The 14,317-nt window shown below is 35.7% G+C and overlaps 1 protein-coding gene across 16 annotated transcripts in view; it reads right to left on the bottom strand.

Annotated features, from left to right (window-relative positions):
- KCNMA1 (potassium calcium-activated channel subfamily M alpha 1) overlaps nucleotides 1–14,317 on the bottom strand; it is an 881,172-nt gene that overhangs the window by 229,660 nt on the left and 637,195 nt on the right. For 13 of the 16 annotated variants that reach the window (XM_039482435.1, XM_039482436.1, XM_039482437.1 and 10 more), the window contains exons 6-9: nucleotides 13,602–13,677; nucleotides 6,269–6,344; nucleotides 2,578–2,748; nucleotides 831–922 (exon numbers count right to left, since the gene is read on the bottom strand). In XM_039482435.1, coding sequence (XP_039338369.1) covers nucleotides 831–922; nucleotides 2,578–2,748; nucleotides 6,269–6,344; nucleotides 13,602–13,677 — 415 coding nt within the window. Of the gene's footprint in view, nucleotides 1–646; nucleotides 739–830; nucleotides 923–2,577; nucleotides 2,749–6,268; nucleotides 6,345–13,601; nucleotides 13,678–14,317 lie in introns of all 16 variants that reach the window. The other 3 variants (XM_039482442.1, XM_039482445.1, XM_039482450.1) reach the window with 1 other exon arrangement.

Raw genomic sequence — 14,317 nt, 5'->3', positions numbered from 1 at the left:
TTCATCTTTTTTTTTTTTAGGATTAGCATATCTTTTTTCAGAGTAGGGTGTGTAATGGTTTTTAAAAGACTGTTCTAAATCCTGAGAAGTGCTGAGCACCTGCAAAAGCCAAATTAAGTCAATTGGAGCTGCATGTAGTTAGCATCTCTTAGGATTTGATCAATGAAAAGTAGCAATATCATCTTCCAGTGTGGCCATCATAATGAAATAACCTGGACAACATAAAGTGCCCATGTTGTGTTCTGCCATACCCAATTTTCTCATGGACTGAGTAATTTCAAAATGATGACCAGTATAATTACTTGCTCAAGAGACAATCAAGTGATGTCTAACTGGTTGATGCTTAGAAAAGAGAGATATGACCTTTTTCCACAAGCTGACTACAGATGCAATAGCAGGGTTCCTTCCAGAATATATCAATTTAGTTCTAGTGGTATCCAGAGATTCTCTAGGAAAAAGGGGCAAAATATTGTGACTTGTACCTTAGCATGGCCCAGGTCTCTAATAACATAGTGTGACAACTCTCTGGTGGTGACATTTGATGTCACAGAGCACAAGCATATTAGGAAGTGTCCATGAGTCAGATGTCACCACATTCAGGGGTTCTTTAGTGTGTCACAACCACACCTGGTCTTTTTTGACTTACTTTCTGCCTCGGGTTGAGTTAAAAGTCCCGCCGTATTTCTTCCGATTAAGGATGAGAGCAGCAATTTCTGGCACGTAGCGAGCAAACATTGCCTACATGCATGAAACAAAAAAACAAAAAAGAAAATGGCATGCAGAGAGTGTTCTACTGCAGCAGAGGCAGCAGAGCCTCTTGGAATACTTACTTTCTTCCACTAACCGCACTATAGGAACCACCATATTTCTTGCGGTTTCCTATTAACTCTATGATTTCAGGGACGTAGCTGGCAAACATGGCCTAAGAAGAAGATAGGAGACAGAAGAAAAGACTAAAAAGAGAGGCCAAAGAAAGGGGGATGATGAATATTTTCAGAAGATATATATCTTTTAAGATCTGAAAATGCAAAAGAATTAGAACTTTAAAAGATTTTTAAAATTTTAAAAAAAATAAAAAAGCAAATTATAAAACAAAATAAGAGGGTTCAATGTAAAAGTTGGTCTTGAAGAAGATGTACACTTGGTAAACTAAAGTAATGGTCAAAACAGGAAAAAAGCACACAAAACAAAAAGAACAAAATAAAGTCAAATTGGCATCTAATTATAAAATATTGGCTTTGTCTAATTCTTCCTGAAGAGGGGGGAAAAAACTATTCAAAGATTACATGCTGCAAAAAACAAAAGTGGATATTACTATTGTTCCTTTTTTTTTTTTTTTTTTTGAAGATAGGTGGACTTTTTTCCCCTTAATGAAAATTCAAAAGAAGATAAAAACAGTATGGTGCAGGCATTTGCCCGCTCTTAAGAATCAAAATGATGTCAACTCCCCCCAAAAAAACCAAAACAAAAACAATCTTTTTCAAAAGTTTTGTTTTTCAAAGATTTGTAAGAACACGTGACAGAAAAAGGTAGTAAGGAGAAAAAAAAATGATCTGCCATGTTTTGTCCAACAAACATCTTGCTTGTGGCTGGATACTTCTAAGAGCTGCTGCCAGTCAACTTGGTCTCTTTATCCATATGCAAATATGTGTGTCTTTTGTATGTAAGTGCATATATATATTATACATATTGCATTGATAATGTATCTGTTATACATATACCTCCTACAGAGAGATGTATGCATATGTACAATAAATATGTGTATAACAATACATATATGCATGTAAATGTACAATGCATATATTGTGAATGAATTTTAACTCACACTTACCTTACAGAGTATAAATCTTAACATAAACTGCTCTTTTAAGAGACAAAATGCAGCAGTTGCTGTAGTGGTACTAGTAACGATAAAAAAAGGTAATTTGACATGGAACAATTAGCAATTTTAGTGCTGTGTACATACTTATTTGAACAGGAAAAGGAGTGATACAATTTGCTGAGTTAAAAGGAAATTTGTTCTGTTTATACTAAACCTAGTCTGTGAGTAAACATTATGACATGGTTGCATGTTTGAAATTAAAGCGAGCATGGTTTGCTAATGTCTGGATCAGGCATGCTGCTCTTTAAGGCAGTACTAAGCCACAGTGTTTGTTGGAATTCTGGGAAGGAACACAGAGGGTGAGGGAGGGGTCTTGAAACCGCAAACTTCCTTCAAAATATCAATGACCATCATCAAACAATGCACAACAGTGTCACTGAAAAGTAATGGACTGTAAATAATACTGTAAATAGAATTGCTAAGGCACTTCATGTATTTACATGCATTACTTTCTTAAATATATTAGAGTTATTCTTACTGTAGACTAATGACAATCTCTACAAAAGTGTGACAAGATCTGGTTTAACAAAATACTTGTCTTATAAAAAGAAAAAAGATATGTAGCTGAATTGTTTAAAATTCTTACGTTTTTAACTTACTAAACCAGATGCTACAGTTCAGGTTGCTGCTTAATAAACTTTAGGGGATATAAAAGAGCTGGTACTAAAGTAGTAGTAGCAATAAAAAGATTTTACCAATCCCCCGAGGATGAAGAAGACCATGAAAAGGCGTCCAAGGGTTGTTTTTGCATAAACATCTCCATAGCCAACAGTGGACATTGTAACCATTAGTAAATAAACACATTCCCAATATGTAAGTGGTTGGTTATTTTGGAAATTTTCCCATGGATCCCCTGAGTTCTCCACCTACAACATAAAAGGACAAATATAATGATTTAATAGGGCAGTAAGAGATTAATACTAGTTGTAATTACTTACTTTTGTCTAATTGGCATACATATACTGCTGGAAACATTTTACCAATAAAGGACCAAATTCTGCCTTAATTAGAGTTGTACAATTCCACTGCTACCATACAGGGTTCTCTTGCTTATGTTACTTGTGGAAAACACTATCACCAATCATTACTATAGTATTTAGTTCATAATGGAATCCAGATTGTCTCTCTTTCCTTTTCCTTCTAAAATAATGCACAGCCAATGATGTCATATGCATAGTAATGGTCATTAGTTAACCACATGTATACGTCATAAGAAACAGATCTCTAGCTCCAAAAACTCATAACTTTTTGTTCCATAAGCACAAGCTTCTACAATCAAAACTCAAGTCCTTAGTAGCTATCAGCAGAACATGATTTATGCCCAACCATCAGAGGGAAAGATAATTATAGATGACTAAACAGTTGAGCAGATCTCACTATACCCAGCAGACAGAACTGCTACAAATATCAAGAGTTCATTATGGCCTGACCAATGAATTGGTTGAGATTTTGTAAGCTACAGTTCTTTTATAACCACCTATTTTCATGCATCTATAAGACTGGAATTGCCAAGCTAGATCAGACACGAGGTCCATCTAGTCCAGCATCCTTTCTCTGACAGAGACCAGTAACAACTTAGATTGACTATAAAGACTGGTTCCAGTCTGAAATTAATCAAGGAGCAAATTTTCAAAAGGATCCCTGAAGTGAACCTGCAATGCTAGTAAGTACATTAATCTATGCAAACAAAACTCTGGGAGAATTCTGTGCATGCTCAAGTCTCTTTTATTCAACTCTTGCATAAGTACATGCAGACAAATAGAAGCACTTGAAAATATTTGGGCATAATTTAAAAGGCACCTAATTGAACAGTTGTCTCTTAAACTTCTTAATATGGAAATAAACAAAGCAATTAAAAAAATAAGCTTGCCATTTTTAACCATTCCTCCCAAGCTTCCTGAGCACTTCAGGCTACAAGAATGGGAAGAAAGCAGAGTGACTTTATCTTGTTTCCTAATGGTAAATAAAATGCTTTCAAATTCCATACAGAGATCTGTGTGTAAAATTACTATAGAGCAGAGGTTCCGAAACTGTGATCTATGGATCACTTGCTGGTTCCTAGGAGAACTGGCTGGTTCCATGGGTCTGACCCCCCTCTTTATTTTCCAGCTCATAAATTTTATTAAAAAGCAGCTAAAATACAGTAAGTAATTTCCAAATGTTATTTTCCCATGTAGCCAGCTATTGCAGTTACCACAGGGATGATATGTGATTATGAATGGGAAGGAAAATATCCATATGATAATCTTTCCATAAGATGCTGTCCACATTATGAAATTATAAATTTGAGAAACCCCTGCAGTAGAATTGGACCACCTGCACTGAGAAGCATGCAAAGAAAGTGTGAAAAACACTGAAACAGAAAATCAACCATTATTAAACTTTTAAAAATCTGCTTCTCAAATCTAGAAAAATAATACCTGAACTACTAATAAATAATTAACAACAATGCATGGCACAATTATAACATGTTTTGGCCATCTCCGGCCTACATAACATCTCCTGCCGGCATAGCGCCGGTGTGGACAGTGCTGAGATCGCTGTAACTAGCATCCTTCAGGGGGTGTCTTTTTCACACCCCGGAGCAACATAAGTTAGAATGACTTAAGCAGTAGTGTAGACCTACCCTACCATGAGTCTGGTCTTTTGAAGCACTAATTAAAGTCTATGATGATGCTTCTATCACAAAAGTCACAGAGGAGTATTTGTGATATGAGAGAGACAAGGTGGGTGAGATAATATATTTCATTGGACCCACTGCTGTTGGGGAGAGACATAGGTGCTGACTTTTATTTTTCCCCAGGGGTGCTCTACCACCACTCTACCCTAAGGCCCCAACCCCACTTTGCTCCTTCCTTCAAGACCCCACCCTCCCTTCATCTCTTCCCACACTAGCTCCGCTCACTACCCTGAGTCTGAGCCCTCCCTCCGCCTCTTCCTGTTTGGCCCCTTTCCCGAGGTCCCCACCCTCCCACTGCTCCTTAATCTCCATTCTAACCCAAGCCCCTCCTTGAGCTGCCAATCAGCTGTTTGGCGGTGCTGCTGATCAGCCGCACCTCAGATTAGCTGATCAGGGACACTGCCAAACAGTTGTACCTGGTGGGTTCTGAGCACCCACAATTTTTTTTAATGGATGCTCCAGCCCCAGAGCACCCATGGAGTCAGTGCCTATGGTGAAAAAGAGATAAGCATATTTTGAAAGTATTGTGCAGATTTCCTTTGAGGAAGAGGTCTGATAGGTCAGATACAGAGCATTCACCCACAAGTGCTAGGATGTTTTTGTCTTTTATCATTTTCCTGTGTGATATAGGTGTTAGAAATGTAGTCATCAACAGAAATAAGGACATTATAGGACATTCCGATTTTGAAATGGTATGTAGGATATGAATATTTTCTTAGAGTGGAAAACAGACATTTGGACAAATGACTGCCTTCTATAATTAAAAGATCAAGGGTCTAATTTTAACCACATATACACTAATGTAAATTCAGAATAATTCAATTGAAGTCAATGAAGTTACTCCAGACTTACACTGATGTAACTGAAATCAGAATCTGGCCCGAAATCCATTGCTGCATAGATTGATACTACTAACAACCTGATATCTTACTGACCTTGAGTTAGGCAAAATTATCAGCTACGTAATGTATGTCTAAAGTCATATTAAATTGTATTTACAGAATATAATTGACAGTAAACAATTCATTTCAAAACTTCTATTGCTTTTTTAACTTTTAAAATGCAGGTTAATGCCATTACTTTATAACTGAGATCTTTTTAGTTACAGAAGTTAAAATATACAGCTAATCAATGCTGAATAAGAGCTTAAACCATCAAAAGTAGATAATATTTTTGTCGCGGTGAAAGTGATACGATTTAAAAAAAAACTGAATAAAGCAGAGAACTAATCTACTCTACTCTAAAATGTTAGTAAATCAGATTAATTCTTCTGAAAATACAGAACTGCTTTTTTGGCGAAGCCATGTGTTTCCCAGGATGGCCATTCTTTGAGACAGGGTGTCATTACCATTTATGCTGTACCAGCCTTTTTTGACATGTACTCTTGGTAATTATTAAGGAAATATTGCCACCTAGTGGTACGATGTGAAAAGATGTGAAAGGAGTTCTATTAAAATCCAAGTCCCAGACTTATGTAACTGTTTCTGAACTAAACACGGAGGTTAATGAAGTGAATATTAACTTACTGTTCAGAATTAGTTTTGGGTACAAGGGTGGAAAGTCAGGAAGCTTTGATGCCTTTCTTTATTGTACTTTGTAACAGTGTCAAGCGATTATCGTAAGCAAGGTAATTTCAGGTAATAAAGCAGCTCAGAGGAGCTGATCCATGAAAAAAAAAACGATGAAGTATTTTCAAGTATACTTACCAAATGTATGAACCCAGCTGCTGTCAGCCATGTGCTGATAAATATAGAGCACAGATTCACCAGCTTGATGGAATTACTGCACAAACAAACAAATATATATTATATTCTATAGGTAAGTTGTCATAGGGGTAGCCGTGTTAGTCTGGATCTGTAAAAGCAGCAGAGAGGCCTATGGCACCTTATATTCACCCACGAAAGCTCATGCTCCAATACGTCTGTTAGTCTATACGGTGCCACAGGACTCTCTGCTGCTTTTACAGGTAAGTTGTAACAGAAACACAAGTTATATAAACATACTTTTTAATGAGTATCTGTACACAGAAAGAGAGTTTACTGTGTATATACTTTAGGCCTGAAGTTCTTCATATAGATTGTTGTGGGAACAGGAGCAGGCGCTGTCAGGGAATTTAAAAAATACTGAAAAAATATATGCAAAAACCATTATTACATAGCTTGCAATGTCTGCTTTCACAGATTTAAACAGTTTTATATGCAGCTTTTGTGAAGCTATTAAATTGAGTGAATTATATTTTAGAAAAGTTCTAGGAGATTTGATCATGATCAAATAGGAGATACCACAGGCCTAAAACATCCATTCTTTCTCTATTGTCACATTACCATTTCCTTTCTTTATTCCTCTTTCCCCCTTTTTCCCTCTACTTATTTCTACTTGGATTCTGAATAGCAATTAGTTCAGCATAAATACTTTGGGCTGGATTCTCAGCTGGTGTAGATCCAAAGAACTCACGGGAGCTACATCAATTTACATCATTTTGGAAACAGACCTTTTATACTTATAACATGTATTTGTACATCTCTGCTTTTTTTCCAATCTGTTTCATTTTTTCTGCTTGGTGTGTTTCTTCAGTATGCTTTTTGCTTTTAGACCTAACACCCTTACGTTATCCTAATTCCCATGACAGAATAGCTCCATATTTACCAATCAGAATATAGCACCTACAGATTAACTGCAATAATCTGTTCATTGATTATTTTCCAAGATTATTGCAGTTAATCTGTAGGCGCTATATTCTGATTGGTAAATATGGAGCTATTCTGTCATGAGAATTAGGATAACGTAAGGGTGTTAGGTCTCCATGTGAACGTCCCGCCCCCTTTGTGGGAAGAGGGGAGGCATTTTCCTTCTGCAAGGGGATGATGAAACTTGCAATGTACTGGTGCTTCTGTGGGTTTCCCCCATATTATCTATGATTTTGCAACACATTGCTGGTGAAAACACTTCCTTGTATGAAGGAATAAAAGCAAGAAGGTCAATTTGCTATCTTTTGTGAGATTATTTTATTCATTATTCTTGAGCATTCAGATGGTCAGTAGGTATGCATGAACACATTTAATAGAATATCAGGGTTGGAAGGGACCTCAGGAGGTCATCTAGTCCAACCCCCTGCTCAAAGCAGGACCAATCTTGTTAATCCTGAAAGTTCCACCTATTTTTGTGCATGGTTTATCCCAAAATTTGTACCAGAAAATACATTATTAATTATTTTCCTGTTTAAAAAGTTTCAATCATCCAGCCAGAGAGTAGAAACAATACCATGTGACTCAGGTGATGGATTGCACATTCTGAATAAGGACTAGTTGATGTGAATGCATAGCATAAACTTTCTTAATATTATTTGACTAATGTTTGCAAGTATCAAATACATGAACAGACATCACGATCAGTTAGAGAACAATATGCAAATAGAAAAAAGGGTTAAATAGCAATGAATGTTATTTATTATATTATAAATGATTTGACCACCTCTACTTTTGATATTAGTAGTTCAGCTACCAAACTAAAACTTTACATAAAGTATCAGATAAGATACTTTTCCTTTTTATAAACACACAAAAATGTTACGAATACATAGATTAGCTAGAGATTTAGCAGTTCATGGTGCTGTAATTCAATCTCATTTTCAGCTAATAACAATCCCCCAGCTAATAAGCAAGCCTACTTTTAATGTTTTAATTTTAAATACTCTTGGAGTGTTTTGGGAAACTTTATTAGTGGCTGCAATAATCTAGGTTGGAAGATGTTCATGTGTAGGAACTATTTTTTCCTAAAGCTTTTACAGACTGATACATCATGGTCCTGACCCTTCAGTTCCCTCTGGATGTGTATTTGCATGTCTTTGAATGTTTATGTGATCAGAACCCAGGTCTGTAGCTATACTGGGTCTTGAGGGATAGAAGGTAGGCAAGGAGGATAACATGGTGTTTTTTAATTGTCCAGTCATATATAATTTGGGACTAAATTGTAGCTATTGAAGGCACAGCTTCGTTGGGGGGGAAAGGAGTTGTGGATGTGGCAATGCACTAATGATAGTGGTAAAGATTAGGCTTCCAAATTAAATAATGTTTACATTTACAGTTCATACATAAGACCCCATTTTGCAAATTACTCTGTACAGATGAGCCTCTGCAGCCCCACTGGAGTCAAGTTACTTTGCCCCCATCCAGATTGGATGTTTTTTTCTAAAAGATATTCTTTAGTTCAAACCAGAATTCAGCTTTGGTCCAGGTGACCCTTAGGGCCCTACAGGTAGTATATATATTCTGTGGATGTGGCCTGCATAATACATAGAGAGCTGCATATGCAGCCCACAATGGTAAATAGGTTGAGAACCTCTGGGGTAAGGTTTGATTTTTACACTTATTTATAAATATATTTTATCTGTTTTTTTTTGTTTTATAATTAAATTTAAAAGGCTCTTTTTAAAGAAAAGAGGGTGAAAGTACTGTTAGTGTTTTTTATTTTAAGAGTAACCTTCACACTGGTAGAAGATAATGGATTAAAAAATGTGATTTTCTAATCGATCAAATGTTTGTCATTCAGTTTGCTAAGTACATTCATACTCAGCTGTCTGAATGTCTTTGAGCAGTACATACTCTGAAATAGACTGACACCCCAATCCAGCATGTGGATAACTTTAATTATGCCAGTTGTCCCACTGGAGTAGGTAAATGGTTATTAATTATAATTATATTTATATTATATTATATTAGTGGTTACATTTGATCATAACATAGGATTCAAACCTCTGTGGTTCTTAAATTAGACAAAAAGGCATCATTCATAGGATGCTGTGCTTCATTATCAAAGTCTGAATATTGCTCATCCATGAATTTCAGGGGGGAAAAGCTTTTCAGTAATGCAATAATATGTCAATCGGCCTCCAGGTCCTATCTTTATTTTTATATATAGATATATAAAAATAAATAAATGGTATTGAAGCACTACTTTGATTCTTCTTTAGGTCTATTTTATTTTTTGCGTGTTTATTCATAATTGTACCTTGTCTGTCCTTTATGAAATACCCTTGTCTTTCTGCCAGAGACTAAATATAGATGAAAGATTAGTCACAAACATTTTCCTGCTCTTTAAGCTCTTTCCAACATCTGTGCAAAATCCCTTATTGTGAGGCTTACCTAAAGCCCTGTAGTTCTATTGAAACCTTGTATAAAATGGTGAGGGGAAAAAAACTAACTATATTCAATCTTCTAAAACATGGGAGAAAAAAACTAACAATTCTGAAAAAGCTATATTACATTTCATAGGTAAGTACATAAACTTTAAATTAGTAAGGGACATGGTTAGCCTCCTAGAGGTTCAGTTTACACAAGTAGGCTGTAAACTCTTTCTGCATCCATAGAGGGTCTGCTAAAGAACAGTTAGGCATTTTTTAAATGTTCTGATAATTACACAACACCCAACAACTACCTGTTTAATATATTCCTTTCCATTTGTAAAGTGTTCTAGCTGCTTCCTGTGGATCACAGTATTATGAATGGCCCTTCTGCTGATGGTATGAATGAGATTTGTTCCTTTAATCCTAGTCCTTCAATTGCTACATTCACTCAGTGTCTCTCTTTGACTTTGTATTATAGAAAATAAAACCTTGCAGGCAGTAATTTTAATTTAGGGGTTAAAGTCAATCATATTTTCCAACGGAGGGGAATTCTTTTCCTTCCCAGCAAGACCAAATATTACATGCACTGTCTTTGCACATAAAATAGAGAAGACGGGATGTGCTGCATAATCCATCAGTATTACACCATGTTTGTCAATAGATGTTGCTGCTGAACACACAATATACTAAAATGGTGCCGTATGTTAATTGTTTTGAGCATTCTTCACACAAGCATGGATCACTTTTAAGAGAGGAATATGAAATAATACATTCAGAATTGTTTAAATAATCCAAAGAGTTAATGTTTAAAATATAATTATTTCAGTGTTGATAATGATAAATTGTATTTATTATTGCAGCTGAACATTTCAGGCTCTATCCTGAGCCTTCTGGTATTTGGCTTCCCTTGCAAATCAGCTGCTACATGTGCATGCATTTCCCATTGGCTTCAACAGTATTTGGCCTTCATATTCAGATATGAACAATAATATTTTAAAACGCCTACAGAAGCATAATACAGGATCCTACAATGTTTTACAGCTCTCTCTATCCAGGAAACACTTCACCTGTGACTGAAGTGAAGTCATCTGCATGACAGAATGCAGCAGCTGTTTTACAGCATACAGTTCTAAATCACAGTTTAGGGCAGAAAGCGAGGAACACCTCTGTATATAACAAACTTCTGTTAGAATTTATGTAGGCAGAATGTATTTAATCAAAACAGGAATTTAGTGAGTTCACTGAGTTAACTGTTCTAACTCTTGCAAAAGTGCTAAAGGATGATTAGTAACCACAAGTAGTCAGCACCTTGGTTTTACATCTCATCTAAAAGATTATAATACAAAAACATCACGAAAAGCTTTCTTTTCCACATTTGATTTTATTTACAGAATAATTTTAATATATAGAACCTATGAGCATCACTGATGGAAATTGTGTTTGTTAGTGCTGGCTAGAATTCCACAGAATTTTTGTTCTGCTATTATGACAACAGATGAATGGCCTATCACAATGTATCAGAGGGGTAGCCGTATTAATCTGGATGTGTAAAAGCAGCTATCACAATGGGCTTTTATGCTAGATGTGTCTGGTTACAAGTTATACTTAAGTGCATGGTTAGTACATTTTGGTCCATTATTATTTATTCTTAATGCTTATCAGATACATTTTCCTCCCTCTTTCTTTTTCTGTTTTTAGGTTATGGGGTTAATTTTGCACATTGGATCCATTTAAAAACACCACCACCACCAATAAAGCTTCCAGGTCTAATTTCAGGTTTAGTATAACTGAAGGCTACTACACTGAAGTCAATAAAAATAATACCCATTCATTCCAGTTTGGCCCACAAATTTTATAAAATGATACTTTTTGGACACCAGTAGTATTTTATACTATTAAATTGTCTTTAGGTTTATTAAATGAGACATCAGATATGCCTGATTACTGCATGCTCAAGAATAGGGTGGGACATATGAAACAATTTATTTTGAGGCCTTTGATGATTTTTAAATTAAATGAATTGTTTAGTGACAAGCCAGTTTGGGTTAATCAACTGAGTAAAACTGAAAGGAAGCCACATAAGTAAGCTGGATTTGAAGGGCTTTATAGTAATCAGAAGAGGAGATTTACAGATGCCTGCATATTCATGTAAATAATTACAAAGATGATGAGCATCTAATTTGGGAGTAAAGTTTGGCACCAGACAAATATTATGAACAAAGGGGTCAAGTCCTAAGCTAGCTTTAAATGGAACACATTTAATTAATGCATCTTCCCTTCACCTACTGTTCTGGAGCCTTAAAATTCCTCCCCTCCTGAAGGGGATTTGAACCTTTATCCAAAGCCTACTGAAGTCAATGCGAGTCTTTCTACTGACTTCAGTGGGCTTTGGGTAAGATCCTTTGTGTTCTGCAAGGAGATTTTAATACACTGAGTTTCTGTAACAATTACACTTTCTCTCTGCAGGACCCGTGGCATTTTAAGGCTACAGGACTGCAGTTTCTCTGTGTGTTTATTAAACTAGTTTTATTATTTTAAGAAGAAAAACTACATTTGCTACATGCTCACACAGTTCCAGGCAGATCTTAAGCCAGTTCCAGAGTCATTTAGGATTTCTTTCAATATGAAAGGTTGACTAATGAGAACAGTTTTAAGGTTTAAAGGGTTGCAGAGCCTGCTGGTTGTCATGAACCTGTGCACATCTGAAGGGTCTATTTACTCACGAACAGTAGGGTGATTTACATGGGTTCATTGCTCATTAAGGGTAATAAACTCCACCTGAGTTACACACCCTCAAATATGGGATGAATGAATTAATAGAGAAAGAGAAGGGGGATTTTAAAGTGGAACTGAACTTCTAGTATTTAAAAATAATTACTAGAACAGTAGTTCAATACTTTAGCTGGTGTATTTTAATGCATGTTAAAAAGTTAATCCCTTTGCTGCTGTGAAACATGGCACAGTCCCTTTGGTGCTTCAAGGTGATTAACTAATGGGCATAGTAGTAGCTAATGTGCATTCTGCTTCCCATACCAAGTATGTTGCCACACAAAAGCAGTTAAAATAAGAACAACACAGTTGTTAACTGAAGTATTTTAAACATCCTTCTAAAGGAATGCTTATGACAATGAATGGAATGAGATATCCAGAGTGGAAAATAAATGTAACAAACGTTTTTGAAATCTAAGATTTTCATAATGATGAAGAACCATAATGATTATCTCTAAACTGCCATCTCCCTGTTGGGTGTTTTGTTGGGCAAGTTATTTCTAATTTAATGAGGCAATAAAGTAGGGATTCAGAATGAGGAAGGATGGATTATTTAATCAATGTGTAGCTCTATCAGTCTGCCTTTACATTTATAATCACTCAGTCCCTTGAATATTACAGGTATAAAAATGTATCAAGTGAAATATCAACAGATGATATCAAAGACACATTTAAATTGATAAAACATTCACCAGAAATACAGGATGGAATGGGAATTTAGAAAACAAGAGATGACTATATATTTGTATGAGAAATAAAATACCATATATTAGGAGGCACTTAGTTCACCAATGCAGCAGGTTCACCAGTGAAACTAGTCACCAATTAAACTAATAATTACATTTACTAAAAGATGGAATAGCTGCATGGATGGGGCTCAAACATGACTTGACTCATGAATGTGCCTTAGAGTCTAGTGTCTTTAATGAAAATTACATCAGGGGAAAATGTCAAAAGGGTATTTTGTGTGTGCGTGTACACACACATACATATATATTATATATAAAAATTGAGTTTCGGTGTGTGCTATTCAAACCGTAACTTCCATTCATTCTAGTGGCATTATGAAAGGAGAAATTACCTCTGACTATAACTATAAACTGGAGAAGACAGACTACAGACAGGTTAAGTATGCATTAAAGTCTTACCTTGTTTTTAGGATATTCAGAAACTGCAAAATTTCTGAAAACTGTATCAGTCTAAGGGCTCTTAAAAATCTTAAACCTGCATAAAAAGAGAATCAGACATAACTCCAGTGCATAGTGAGCCATACTGTCATAACATCCAACTTACAATGGTAACAATCAATGAAATCAATGGTATGTAGCATACAGAAAGTCAAATACCTTTGAAGTGTTCTTCCATGTTTAATAGTCTCAAGATCTTGACCAGCTTTTTTCAGTTTAATTTAGATCTGTTTCTATAGCCTACCAGAAATGCATACTTCAAGTATTAAGTTATGGTGTGGGAAATTTACCTCAGAGCTAAGAAGAAAAAACTTTACTTAGCCTCAGTTTGTAGTCTTAGTGCCCATATTCCTCTCTTCTAGAATGGCTTAATATTGCAAATATAGATATAAAACTCCTGAAAGCTCATGACTCCCCCGGTGCTTAGCAAAAACTAAGAGATTATGGGCAAGAGATCTGATAACCTGATTTTTGAAAAAACAAACAAACATAAAAAACCCTAGACAGTGGATAGGCCTGATTAAATTGGTAATTCTTAATGACGTAAAATCTTTTATTAGGTTATAATGCTCCATATCCCCACCCCAAACTCTAAAACTTCAGACAGGGATATGTAGTTACCACGTACTGTGGCTTAAAAAAATGGTAAAACTACTGTATTTGCCTTCAAGCAGGTT

The sequence above is a fragment of the Mauremys reevesii genome, linkage group 7 (genome assembly GCF_016161935.1).
Source record: "Mauremys reevesii isolate NIE-2019 linkage group 7, ASM1616193v1, whole genome shotgun sequence".
In the NCBI taxonomy this organism is placed as follows: Eukaryota; Metazoa; Chordata; order Testudines; family Geoemydidae; genus Mauremys; species Mauremys reevesii.
The sequence above is the reverse complement of the archived record's forward strand: the minus strand, read 5'-3'. Positions and strand labels throughout refer to the sequence as shown.